Here is a 13,590-nt window from a genome sequence, read left to right on the forward strand (position 1 = left end):
GATTCAAATAGTAATTTTTATTGTCTGAAAAACCAGTGGCGTATCATTTTTTTATCTGAAAATATTCAGTCTCGCTGCAGTACGGACGCCACTGGGAGAAAAGAAAAGAAATGATATTATGCAGAAAGTGCTCCTTGACGCTCAAAACCCATGTCTCAAATTTCAAAAAAATATTTCAAGCAGTGTGAAAGTTATCAATAAAAAACATTTTTTTTCTATGATTTTAACACCCCGTATCTCGGAGAGGAAACATTTCTCGACATATGTTTATATGACGAACTAGGGCTTATTTCTGATGTAGAATACGTGGTTAAAATTTCTTGGTTACGATCTGGACCACCCTGTAGAATCTCTATGAAAAAAAAAAAGACGCTTAAGGAATGAATCCCGTTTAGGGAAACGGTTCATACGATTAACAGGCTCACAGAGGGTTGAACGTGTTGAACTACTGAGATTTTTCGATAGTCATGCCATCCTTGAAATGTTGAGCTTTTACAGGTCAGCTACAGGAAATAGCAGTTAGTTTGTTCAATCTGAACTTGGAGACCAAAGTCCTGTCCAGTGAAATGTCAGAGGCGAATGGAAAGAAAATCAGGATTGTTACTTTTCGCCTGAATTTCGACAACAGTCAATATGTAAGATTCAATTTTTCATTACATAATATATGTCAACATTCTTATTGAAATCGAACTGATCGCACTGCACCGACCGACGTAACATGTCAGGAGTCCTTGTATGTATGTATATTGTAACAAATTCATAACTAAGGTAGTCACCTATCTAGGTATTGAAATGACTGAACTCTGCTCTGCCCACAGACAAAATAATTTTTACGATATTTCAACAATTCCGATTGAAATTAAATCTACTAGCACTTTGTTGTAAAATTACGTTTCGAAGGTTCGTTAAAAATCTGAGTGTCATTCAGCGAATAGTTCTGAGATGCACAAATTTTCCTTTTTTCGTGTTTGGTGTAATTTAGACCAGTGTGAAGTTGGCTACGTCCACACATACACTCCACGAAAAAAATTGGTTCGATATATTTTCAGGTTTAGCAAGGGCATTACGCGGAAAATGTTGTTGAATTCATCCAATGGAATCCCTCCTTTTTTTCTTTTAACAGGCCGTCAGTGGTGTGGGAGGAGGTAGTTTATGAGAAATAATTCCATAATTAGAGGAGGATAATAGAGGAGTACCGTCTGCTGCATTTAAAATGTGTTTAAAGAAAAAAAAATGAATCGAATTACATCACCCCCATAGTTTGTCAGGCAGTCAGGGGGGTGGTTTATGATGAATAACTCGATACTTCCTTTGAAAAGAGGAGAACAGCATGAAATATGCTGTTGCTATATTTTTGTTTCCAATTTATAAAAAACTTTGACAAAAATTCAAGATTATGAACAACAACAACGAATAGAGCTTTCAATAAAAGACACAAATGTATATGGTGATCTCTGTTATACGTCAAAGGTGATATTTCTGTTCTATACATTGTTTTGAATCGATAAAATTAGTTGAATTTGTACAATTTATATCAGGAGGTAAAATCAACCAAGTTACAGAATTTTCGGAACCACAATTTAAAAAAACCCTCACAGAGGTATTAAAATAACTTTATGTAAAAACGGAATCACTATAGTTTCTTTATGCTTTTTCCTATCATTCCTTTCTTATGATATGGTTTCTTTATGTCACAATATACAAATTGATTAATAAATGAACAAAAGGCGCAAAGCAGGTTCCACAAAACTATGACTGCGCCGATCAAAGATTAGACAGTGAGTTGAATCCCAGAACAAAATCAATAAAACCTTTTAATTTCTGAAAATTTTGAAGCAGTGGCAATTCAGAATAAATGGACCGGTGTCCCGGGAACTGTACATACTCTTATCAGAGAGAGAGTAGCACTAGCTGAGTACCGATTGACTATAAAAAAGTAATTTCTGGCTTTCCCCAGAAAGCTACTGGAAATATGGAGAACATCATCAAAGCCAAACTTATTGACGAAATTTATTGAAACTTGGGAGGGGGGGTACTGACACAATACTGAGAACGAGTTGGATAGATATCAGTTATTTCAATATTCCAGGTTTGGATTCATTAATCCTTATTTGAAGTGTTCAGGATAGCAACATCACTTCGTATTTCGAATTTCAAATAATGGATTCGCCTTTTATCAAGAGCCTTAATTGAGCTCCAATACGTGGTACCACACAAAGTTGTCACATCTAAAATTATAAATATTGAAAAATTAATTTATTCAAATAAACAGGACTGAGATATAAGGTAGGGGAAAAAGAAATATGTTATTTTTACTTTCATATCATAGCTTTATTCACCATAGTTACAGTCATTAATTCGTTATGGATCAAGTATGCGCCCATACTTGACTCGTTGCCATTTAGAAGGTAATTTCATAATGCCCCGTTCTCATAACGTCTTGTTTCTATTGGCAAAAACCTGCGTTAGCCAGTTTTCACACGCCTCTCTTGAGGACTTCACACCACCAAGAGCATTTGACATCGACAGAAATAGATGATAATCGCTTGGGGCCAGATCCGGACCTTAAGGTGGATGCATAAGAAGCTCCCAACCAAGGTACCGGAGCTTCTTCTTCTTCTTCAATCCTTGTTTGGCCACCGTTTGGACGGATTCGCCGTTCTTCGACCATGAAAGTTTTCGCCTGACATTATCGTATGTGACCCATTTCTCATCCCCAGTCACCAGTATGTTAAAAAGGCCCGATTACGTTACGTTTGGCCAAGGAATCGCAGATGGAAACAGGGTCTATCGAATTATTTTCCGTTCGTTTTTTCAGCTCATGCGGCACCCAAACATCAAGCTACTTTTTGAATCCAGCCTTATGCAGATGGTTCAAAACTGTTTTGTGGTCGATCCTTAGCTCCTGAGCGATGCTACGACAGCTCTCATTCCGATCATTTTCATGATTTTATCGACATTCTTGACTATAGGCCTCCCAGTGCGTGGTGCATCTTTCACATCAAAATACCGGAACGGAATCGATGAAACCAAAATTACGCGTGATTGGCTGTTACAGTATTGGCACCATGAACCTCATTTACATTTGCAGCCGCCTGACTTGCATTTTCCCCTTCATCAAAGCAAAATTGTAAAACATAAAGAATTTTTTCTTTGTTCACTATCATCTTTGACTCTTTAATTGACAACTGAATCGTTCGGTCATAACAATGACAAAACTTGTTTTGCTAGTACATGAATTCCTTTTTCCAACGAGTATAAGTTTGTCCCAATGCGACACATGCATAACAAGGTATAGGATTTCTTTTTCTCCAACCTAATATGTCGTGAATTAATAAGAGGAGTTTATACCACGGGACTTTTTCTTTTTTCAATTTCACCAGGATACGAATTGTAGCCAATGGCGAGACTTTTGGAGAAATTTTTTCATGTGGACATTCATAGACGAGATAATTTCAAGTCAAGTTAATAACACGAATACAAAAATTTCTGACTTTCCGAGATGACGAACTGATTGAATTGAATTATAATGAAAACCCCATATAAATTAGTGGTTTCTGACGTAAGATATTCATTTTTTCTTTTTAAACTGACCACTGAAACGGTGTAGACCCCTTTTAAACGTAAGAATCTTCTTGAAAAACTACGGGAAGGTTGAGAATATGATGTTAATTAGCTAATATATACTATGTCTCATAACAGCATGTACAGTTACTCCCGGGACACCCTGTATAAATCATGAATTTCCCCAAAATAGGCCCTTCATGCATGGGGATAGTTCCTGCATACAACAATTAATTTACGTGTATGAACAGTTTTCAATTGACTTGCAGTGAAATGTTCACTTCACATGTAGTTGGGGAGCCGAAGAGGGAAATTCGGGATTTACTCAAGCGTGTCAGATTAATATAAGGGGACATACCTTGGACCCTGTAGAGTACCTCTACCAAAAATTAGACCTGTATATAGAGGGAATTGTCTAGGACAGTCTGTCAGAATAGTAAAAAAAAACGATCATTGTACATACTCGAGCGTGTCAGATTAAGATATATGTGGTTAATTACATGTTTAAAAGTATATATTCTCTTAATTTGACAATTTAAGCATGTCGAAAATGCAGTGGCGTAGCCTTGTATCAAAATGTGTTGAGGGGCCCTCAGGAAGGGTGAAGTAAAAATAAAAGTAGCAAAAAATGTTCGATTAGTATCGAAATGATTATATGTACTTATAATTAAAACTTCTAACTCATACTTGGTGCTGGGAGCGAAGTAATACACAAATAAATAACATACAAACAATATAAAATAATATACAAACAAATAATATACAAACAACATAAAATGATAAACAAACAAGTAATAAACAAAAAATACCAAAAATTAAAGATACGCTTTTCTAGCATTCATTTCAGCAAATCTGTTCATCAAATCAGCCGTAGCTGATGACGATTTCAGTTTTTTAAGTTGTTCCCCCTCTATTGACAATAACGACATGTCTGACAGCCGTTCCTGTCCCATAGAAGTCCTCAGATAATTTTTTATGAGTTTTAATTTTGAAAAACTCCTTTCAGCGATTGCAGTTGTAACCGGAAGGGTCTAAAATAAAAGGCATGCAGTAATATCGTCCGGAAAACTGGATGCAAGGCTATTGAATTTTATCAGGACTAATTCTAAAAGTTCTTTGATGGCACGAATTTTCTGAATTTCAGATTTTAAGTATTCGTATCTATCTGAATGATCGATTCGGTGTAATGAACATGATTTTGAAATGAATAGTTGTCTTAGCAGTTATTCTCAAAAATGCTATTGTAAAACCTGTAAGAGGTTTTGGATAACATTTTTAGGAATTTTTTGCTTACAGACATTCGGGGGCCCCTAAAGCCTGGGGGCCCCGTATCACTGATACCGCTGATAACGCGGTAGCTACGCCCCTGCGAAAATGTGTGGAGGGCGCCAAAGTTGCAAAAAAAACGTCACGTGTACATTCTCGAGCTCGGTGGCAGTCTTCCTTATTTTGAAGCTAATGATTCAAAAATAACGGAAAAATATAATCTGATAGTTTTAGGAAACCGAAACAATAAAAAATTGGCCATATGTTTTTTTGAATTATCTCCTCCTGCGAAAATTCACTCGTTGGAAAATAGTACATTCTAAGATTCAGTCAGAGAATAATTTCGAAATTGTCATCATAGAAATTGTCACCTTGTCATTTTGACAATTGTAGATTAGACTGGGATTCTACATTGACCTTGCCCTTTCGCATGTGTGGCTACGCTCCTCGCACTTATCGCCCTATAATTCGAGAACTGTTAAGAGTATGTAAAATTGCTTCAGGCAAAAGTTGTTTAGAATTTTATTATCTACAACTTTCAAGATGAATACAAAAACGATTAGAGTACAGGCAGGAGAATATTCGAAAAAAAAAGCATTTTTCTCATCTTCAAAGTGTCAGATTAAGCAAACCCACCCTGATTAGTGTTAGAATAATGGGTCAACACGTCAACAACACCGAGTTTAATCATCTGTATGAAAATCTGACACGCTAGAGTATGTACAAGTAACGATTTTTTTTACATTTTCAAAGGACCGCTGTGACCTTGCAAAGTACCTTGAAAAGTAGCTTCCTTTGGGTCCAATTAACATATCCTCTAAAAATCTGACACGCTGGAAACATTTTTTTTACCATTTTCAACTCTCCGTACGGCCAGTCCCACCGCGCAAACTGTCAGATAAGCATGAATTCATTATCAGAGACACGTAGAGCATATACAGTATCTTAATCTGACACGCTCGAGTATGTACATCTGACGATTTTTTTTACATCTTTGAGACCCTGCAGACGCTTTCCCCACCGCTGAAAATGCATACATCATAGAACCTTCTTTTCTTTCTACCATCTAATCTTCAAAATCCACTAGGTCTCCACGACGCTCGATTAAATACCGATTTAGAATCGTCGGCTTCCCAACTAATGATGTGTAGTGATTGCTCATTGTTTTTACGCCCTGAAAATTCTGTCCACTTGGGAGCACTGAGAATAAAAATCAACCTTAGTTAGGTAAAAAACTTAATTTCGGAAAATCCTTTTTATTTGATCCACAGTTCTTCACCATGCAATATTTCAATAATCAGCAACTAAAAGGAGCTGGATGAACAAACAGAGGTACGAGACTCAAAAACATCTTTGATCAAAATGGCCATCTGAAATTTTACAAAATTTCATATGACGCTTGATTGGATATGCCTCTTTGGAAATATTGGGAAACCAATTTTTTTCGTGTCAAGGAGACCTGGATTAGTCCTAGAATGAGTGACCGCACTGGTAATGAATTTGAGAAATTCCATTTTATGCAAAATCTGATTAAGTTTATAGGGAAAGATTACTTAAACTACATTATTTTCAGTTGACTTCAATCTTGAGCAACGATTTTACAGCAAAGTCTCTTACATTCGATCTATATTTCTAGATGAAAATGAAAATCGAAAAAGCCGCCCACTTGGAGACAACCCTGCTCGCTCCTTTCCCCTGCGACCTACTGCTACGACTTTTCCCCTTCGGCATCCTGTTCAACCCGGCCATGGTTATAACGGGATGCGGAGAAAAGATAATTGAAGTGGCAGGAAAAGGAGGAAAACAAAAGTTGTTGCTGAAGCCGATAACAAAATATTTCAGACTGAGGAGGCCGAAGGGGATCAGTTTCACCTGGAAAAACGTAGGTAGCCTCTTTAATTTTGCTTATTGCATCATGTAAATCTCACGGCTTTCCGGATGAGAAACTTCAATTTTCCCATTCCATCTACATCGAGGTTCTCGCGAGATTGCGGATTCGATTGGATTGTTTCGACCATTATTTTTAATGAGAATTGATTCAGCGAACGTTTTTATTTTTGTTGTTGTGTTGACTGTTCCTTGTATCTACTTATTCAAATGTCTTTTGTTTGTTAAGAAAAATGAGAAGAGCTACACTAAACTGTCTAGTTTCCACAATTACAATACGAGAAATGCTAATACTTTGTTCATACCGAAGCATAGAACAACAAAATATGAATCATCTGCTAAATATCAAAGTGTTATTTTATTCAATCATCTACCTGATTCAATGAAGATATTGAAATTGTCTAGTTTTTCTAAAAAAATTAAAAATCTACTTTTATCAAAATGCTATTACAGTGTTAATGAATATTTGAATGATAACTTCATTAGTTAATTTCACTGTTTCTCTACCTGTCTGTTCATTTATTGAATTATTTTGTATGACTTGTCCTATACACTGTATTTGTGTCTGAATGGATGAATAAATATCATTTCATTTCATTTCATCGTATGGAGAGTAGAGAGAAGGAGAACGATCGACGTACTAAAAATGTGTCCCCGAAAACGGGAAACGTAGGATAGGTGTCGCTGCGATTGCAGCGGGTATCGATAAGGGATGGGGATTCAAGCGTCAATTTGAAATGAACAGCCTTCATTTTATTTTAGGTTATGTGTCATCGTGGTTTTTCTGATGATTTTTCAAATACCTTTCTTCAAATCTATATTCAATATGAGTTCTCTGAATTATATGCAATAAAATGCAAGTCGAAATCAATGAAACTCAAAAGAAATCACTGATCCAAAAAATTGTACCTACTTTTGTTTATCATTGTTTATTGAAAGCAGCTATGTTAGGTGGTTTACCGTAATCTTCAAATTATATAAATCCGTAGTGAGGAGTAGTACACATCAAGACAACAAAAGGTAGCAGTCTCAGATTTATCACTTAGGTATTAGAGTAGATTCTTTTGCCAATACTCAGCTGAGAACCGATATAAACCATATATTATGTTATGCCAACAAAATTCTTCAAGAATATTTACTTTTGAACCATGTAGTTTTATTGGTTAGATATTCTTATTCAGAAGAGTCAACTTCTCACGAGGGATGACAATTTCGATTTCGTTTATAATGAATCCATCATCTTTTTGATATCTTCATAGCAAAAGTGCTCTTGACACACAAATTGATTCGGAGTTGATTCTTGAGATAAGGTTTTTTCCAATTTTCTCTCAAAAATGCTCTCGGAAATTTTATCTCTTCTCCTTTTCTTTCCGATGCCAAAACACTCTTATACTAGCGCACGCTTCACTTCAACATTTCACCATGGTCATATGTTGTTCTCTTATCAAAAATCGAAAATAATAATATTCCTATCATCTGTCACCAGGGAAACAGTTCACTCAGCCAACGAGCCAACTACAATTTGATTTGTGTAAATCAAAATTTCGCACTCTCGTGATGGCCAGCGCGCCTGTTGGCAAAAGCATGAACTACCCTATTGGTACATATTTTAGGGGACAAAAAATCTATGGTCTCAAAGCAGCGATCGTTCTCCTTCTCTCTACTCTCCATATTTCAATTTTTGGCATTCTATATCACTGAATCATGCCGAGGAGAAAAACTGATGTAATGCATTGAAATGAAATTTGAATCATAATATGTGAATAAGAAATAGAACCTATCATTTTATGCGAAAGAGAAGCAAGACTTTCAATAGTGCTCCTAATTTACCTGTTGAAAGCAAGGAACTTGTTGAAGAAACTCGATAGGTCTCGATAGATGTAATGTCTTCTTTCTTGAGTTTGAAAAAGTTGTCGAGAAATATTGTGCGTCATATGTGTATTTTGTTACATGGTGTTATTCGAAAAGTGTGAATCTTTTTGAAGAAGTTCCTACGGAAGGAACAGGAATGAATAGTTAGAGAGCGTGGTAGTCTCTAAACAAGTACATCTCATCAGCGAACCTACGAGGATCTATTGATATCTAGTTAGCCTAGACCAGTTCCATGCATAAAAAAAAAATATTGCGTTACCATAGCAACGAACAACTCCTTAGAAGTTTGAGGTCAAAAAAGTAAACCAAAGTTACGCATTAAATTAAAGGAAAGAAGATGCCCACCGAAATTGTGAAAATCGAAAAATTGGAGTATCGAGCCATCATCATATACCTGTATTTAAAAGGGTTAAGAAGTAAACAGATTTACGAAGATATGCTTAATACCCTTGGTGAGCATGTCCTTCGTATGCGACCGTGAAAAATTGGACTGCAAGCTTCAAAAGAGGTGAATTTTCCATTGAAGATGATGACCGATAGGGAAGGCCAGTTTCTGTGTTAGTCCCCGAAAATATCGATGCAGTTCATGACATGATTTTATCAGACCGTCGAATTGGGCTAAAACAGATATTTGAAGCACTGAATATTTTATACGAACGCGTTCATCATATACATAGTTCACGTCAATTTGGACATGAGAAAAAGCTGCAAAATGGATCCCCAAATGTTTGAACGTTGACCAAAAGCGTGCAAGGGTAGAAGCATCGCGTTCGATCTGTGCTCGATTTGAAAACGATGTAGACTTCTTAAACCGAATTGTTACTATGGGTGAGACTTGGGTACATTTCTACTATCCAGAAACAAAGCAACAATCGATGGAATGGCGACACTCTGTTTCTCGAAGACATAAGAAGTTTCGTGTCCAAAAATTTGCTGGAAAAGTTCTTGCTTCAATTTTTTGGGATTGCCATGGAGTAATCATGATTGATTTTTTGAATAACGGTAGAACAATAACCGGAGATTACTCTTCGACATTATTGACTACTCTATGGAAAAAAATTAAAGAGAAAAGACGCGGAAAGCTATCTAAAGGTGTTTCGATTTTGCAGTACAACGCCCCTGCATACAAATCTCATGTGGCTATGCAAAAAAATCGTGATTTAGGGTTTGAATTACTAGAACACCCCCCTTATTCACCAGATTTGACTCCATCCGACTATCATCTCTTTCCTCAACTGAAAAAAAAGTTTAAAAAGTCGTAAATTTTCTTCCAACGAGGAGGTAATAAAAGCTGTGGAGGTCTGGTTTGCAGAGCAAGAAGAAACATTTTTTTTGAAAATTGAGAGGAAAATATGTTGAGTAATAAAATATTTTGATATTGAAATTTTGTTTGGTTCTGTAGTAGGCTCTGAATTTTTCAATATATCCTCGTATGTTTTATATGGTTATTTTTGGGTTCGAAACATTTTTATATATAAGCCTTTTAGAAAAGATGCAAAAAGAAAAGATTGGGTTTCAATATCATCTTACGTAGATTTAGCGAATGTGTATAGCATTGAGTGTTAACCTTTGCTGAGTACTCAATGCTTATCGTGACTATAGCTTGCTGTCTTATTGGCCTTATTTCTTTATTACAGACATTCTACCTTAAATCCGTCATGTTTGAGATAGAGTTACTGAGAGCAGAGTTTTTGAAAACCCCATCGTTGGAATGTCAATCGCCGAAAGATGAAAGGGAAATTGAGATAGACGGAAAAAGTATATCTCCCTATTCTCTCAGAAGAGATAGTCAGCCAGGTCTGAAAAATATTTTGCTGAAGGGGAAGATGCAATATTTGAAGGACATTAACGCCATCATTTTTCTCTGCAGTCCAGTGTGAGTAAAGTATTCATTTGATCATTTTGAAATTAATCTATGACGACAATCAGTGAGTAACTATTATAAAATTATACATTGAAGAAATTTCACGAATGGCTGTGCCAGGAAGTACGTACTTCCCGGACTAGGTCGGAAAATGCTACTTTCTCAAAGAAAAAGCGTTCGAGAAAATGACATCCCGGACGGTTGCCGAAAAATTACTATTATAAATACCTGTTGGACGTTTTGAAAATTTTATGTGAGTATTATGCATCATTGTTTTGAAGAGATCTTTGACATGATGTTCAATCGACCAACATTTCTCAAAGCAAAAATTTGAGATACACACTCTCCAAAAAAATTAACGCACATTCTGAAAATATCAATTTTAATGAAAGTTAACTCTACATTGACTTTATAACTTATTTTTTATGTTCTTTCGGGAAGGTTTTGAACGAAATAAGACACATTAAATGGAAGAAAAATTCAGGATTTCACTGAATCTTATGTGAAAGAAGAGAAATGAACAATTTTCAAAATACTGAAATGCTGATAAGTGATTTAGTACTTGGTATTTCCACCCCTTGCGTTAATTACAGCTCGGCAACGACGGTTCATACTCAAAATGAGTAATCTTAAAATGTTCTGATCTAATCCTTCCCAGATTTCTCCGAGTTGGATTCCTAAGTCATTAAGAGTAGCCGGATGATTTTCTGAACTTCTCAGCTTTCTATTGAGGTTGTCCCAAACCTGCTCAATCGGATTGAGATCTGGACTTCTTGCTGGCCATTCCATTCGAGAGACTTCAACCTCTTCAAGGTACTCCTGAACGATGCTCGTACAATGGGGTCTGGCATTATCGTCCATAAAAATGAAATTTTCCCCATTTGTATTTGGCAAATGGCACTACATGCTCTTCAAGAATGTTCCTTATATACTTATCAGCATTCATAGCTCTATTATCAACGTCCACTAGGTCTGTGTAAGTAACGTTCTTGAATGACAGTTGTTACCCGTGGTCTACCCTGTCCTGGTCTCCGGACATTCATACCTGTCTCCCTGAATCTTTGCAACATTCTGGACACACTTGTATGGGAAACTCCAAACCTTTCTGCAATTCTTGTGTATGTCCACACTTCTTCTCGCAAAACTACCGCTTGGGCACATTCCTCTTGGGTCAAATTGCGTGTTTCGCGTTGCATAGCGATCGACTGTAGAAAATCAAACGAAAGAAGAACTATTGATCACTAGAATTGATCGAGAACAACTGATTTCAGAATGGAGCCAATACTTTCAAAATCTGATAATATCATCTTTTTTTATTCCTGCTGGGAAAAAACATCTGTATTGAAGAAAACCGTTGAAAGTGGATAACATATGCATGCATAATTCTGATAAAAATAATCATCATTGAGAACACCTTCAGTTGTACAATAAATTTGATATTTCCATAATGTGCGTTAATTTTTTTGCGCAGTGTATAAGAATTCGATGCTGGAGGCGTAAAGCTGGGAACGAATGATGAAAGCTTGTAAAACAGCATATTTCCGTACCGTTGACATCCTCCACCTCAATGAGGTTCCTTTTTTAGTATACAAGCGTTGAAACCTCATACCTCATACTTTGACAGGAGAGCACACAACACTACACAACACGTCGCAATTAGCCCTGAAAAATTATAAGTCTGTTCGCACCTTTTTTTCTTTTTCCTTTCTTTTTCTTTTCTTTTTGTTTTTTTCCTTTTTTCTTTTTTTTGTAGATTCATTCCCGGCAACGGGATACAGCAATGAATGAATGATTCATCATGTATACCAATGGAAAATAATTCGAAACTCGCAGCGTCTTGAAAAAGTCCACTACAAAATGAACATTTAATAATCTGATAGTCGACATACGATATCTGATATCTCATCTCAAAGTTGAATTCCCAAGACTTAAATTGCTTCTAGGAAAAACGCGTCATGAATAACTATGTATTTTTTGTTTCCCTGTAGGGACTCGAAACTCAATATTGCAGTTTCTTTCCTTCCTTATCGAGTTTATTACTAGAGGAACGTGTGTGACCTTTGTTTCAACCGCAGGAATACAAATGAGAAATAAGTTGGAGAAACTTCGGATATCTCGGATGGGAATAATGGAACTATTGATTGTTCAATTCTGGCATCCAGAGTTTTCTGATAAGAAAATTGCCTTCGAGTTTATATCCCAGACTAGATTCACTGAAATGATAACACAAATTGTCCTGAAAATGTCAGGGAATAAACTGGGAATTTTAAAATGAAATAGGATATTCTTGAAAGCGCAGAATTATCCTCATTTATATGCATTTTGTCGATTTTAAAAGGTACCACCTTCAATATCTCGATCTCCACGAAAATCAGAAAAAAAGCAAGAGGTAAACTTTGGTTCGTAGGGGGACATTTCATACACTTGGTTCCAATAAGTTCGTATCAACCCTGTGAGCGTGATGACATTAACCCCTAAAATCCTAAAGGGGATGGAGGTTGAATGAAAATATGCTTTAAAGGTAATTAGATTGCCTTTTCAAAAATGACGTATACTTGAACTTGAACTTTTTTGTTAATTCTATAGAAGTGAAATAAAAAGAAAAGCGTAAAAGAGTTACAATAGAATGAGTTGCAATGAAACTATGAAACATGAAAATAATGAAAAATTTGGATGGAATTATGATTTTAAATTTAGTGAGGCAATGGCTCAAATATTTTATCCAATATAAATAGATTGGTAGAAGAGGACCGATTGAATGGTCACCCCACTCTTCCCACTTGACACATTCAGATCTTTCCCAGCGAGCACAAAAACATCTCAGAGATGTTAAAAGTAAGAGATTTCGAGACATTAAACATCCACTGCGATGTTCTGTTTATACATGAATAGAACTTTTATAGAACAGCCAATGTCCGCCGCAGGCGGCTATTATATGGATGTTCCTGGGATGTCACAAAAAGAACTACTCAGAAGTTTTTTTGATAGCCTTTTCATGTACACAATAGAACATTTCTAAAGCGCTTTGCGCACACGAAATCGCTGTTTGTAAGACTTTATACGAAATTCTTTTGTGAGGCCTTTTTTCTTTCATTTGAATGTTTGAGGATACCACATTCAATTTTAAATGAACTACA

General features: G+C 36.1%; 1 protein-coding gene across 1 annotated transcript in view; it reads left to right on the plus strand.

The window, feature by feature from the left end:
• The window catches only part of LOC123318715 (soluble guanylate cyclase 89Db-like), a 37,655-nt gene that overhangs the window by 11,693 nt on the left and 12,372 nt on the right, over positions 1-13,590 (plus strand). Inside the window, exons 4-6 of the mRNA XM_044905421.1 lie at positions 499-635; positions 6,467-6,712; positions 10,227-10,465. Of these exons, the coding sequence (XP_044761356.1) occupies positions 499-635; positions 6,467-6,712; positions 10,227-10,465 (622 nt within the window). The remainder of the gene's footprint in view (positions 1-498; positions 636-6,466; positions 6,713-10,226; positions 10,466-13,590) is intronic.

Source organism: Coccinella septempunctata, chromosome 8 (genome assembly GCF_907165205.1).
Source record: "Coccinella septempunctata chromosome 8, icCocSept1.1, whole genome shotgun sequence".
NCBI classification, from domain to species: Eukaryota; Metazoa; Arthropoda; class Insecta; order Coleoptera; family Coccinellidae; genus Coccinella; species Coccinella septempunctata.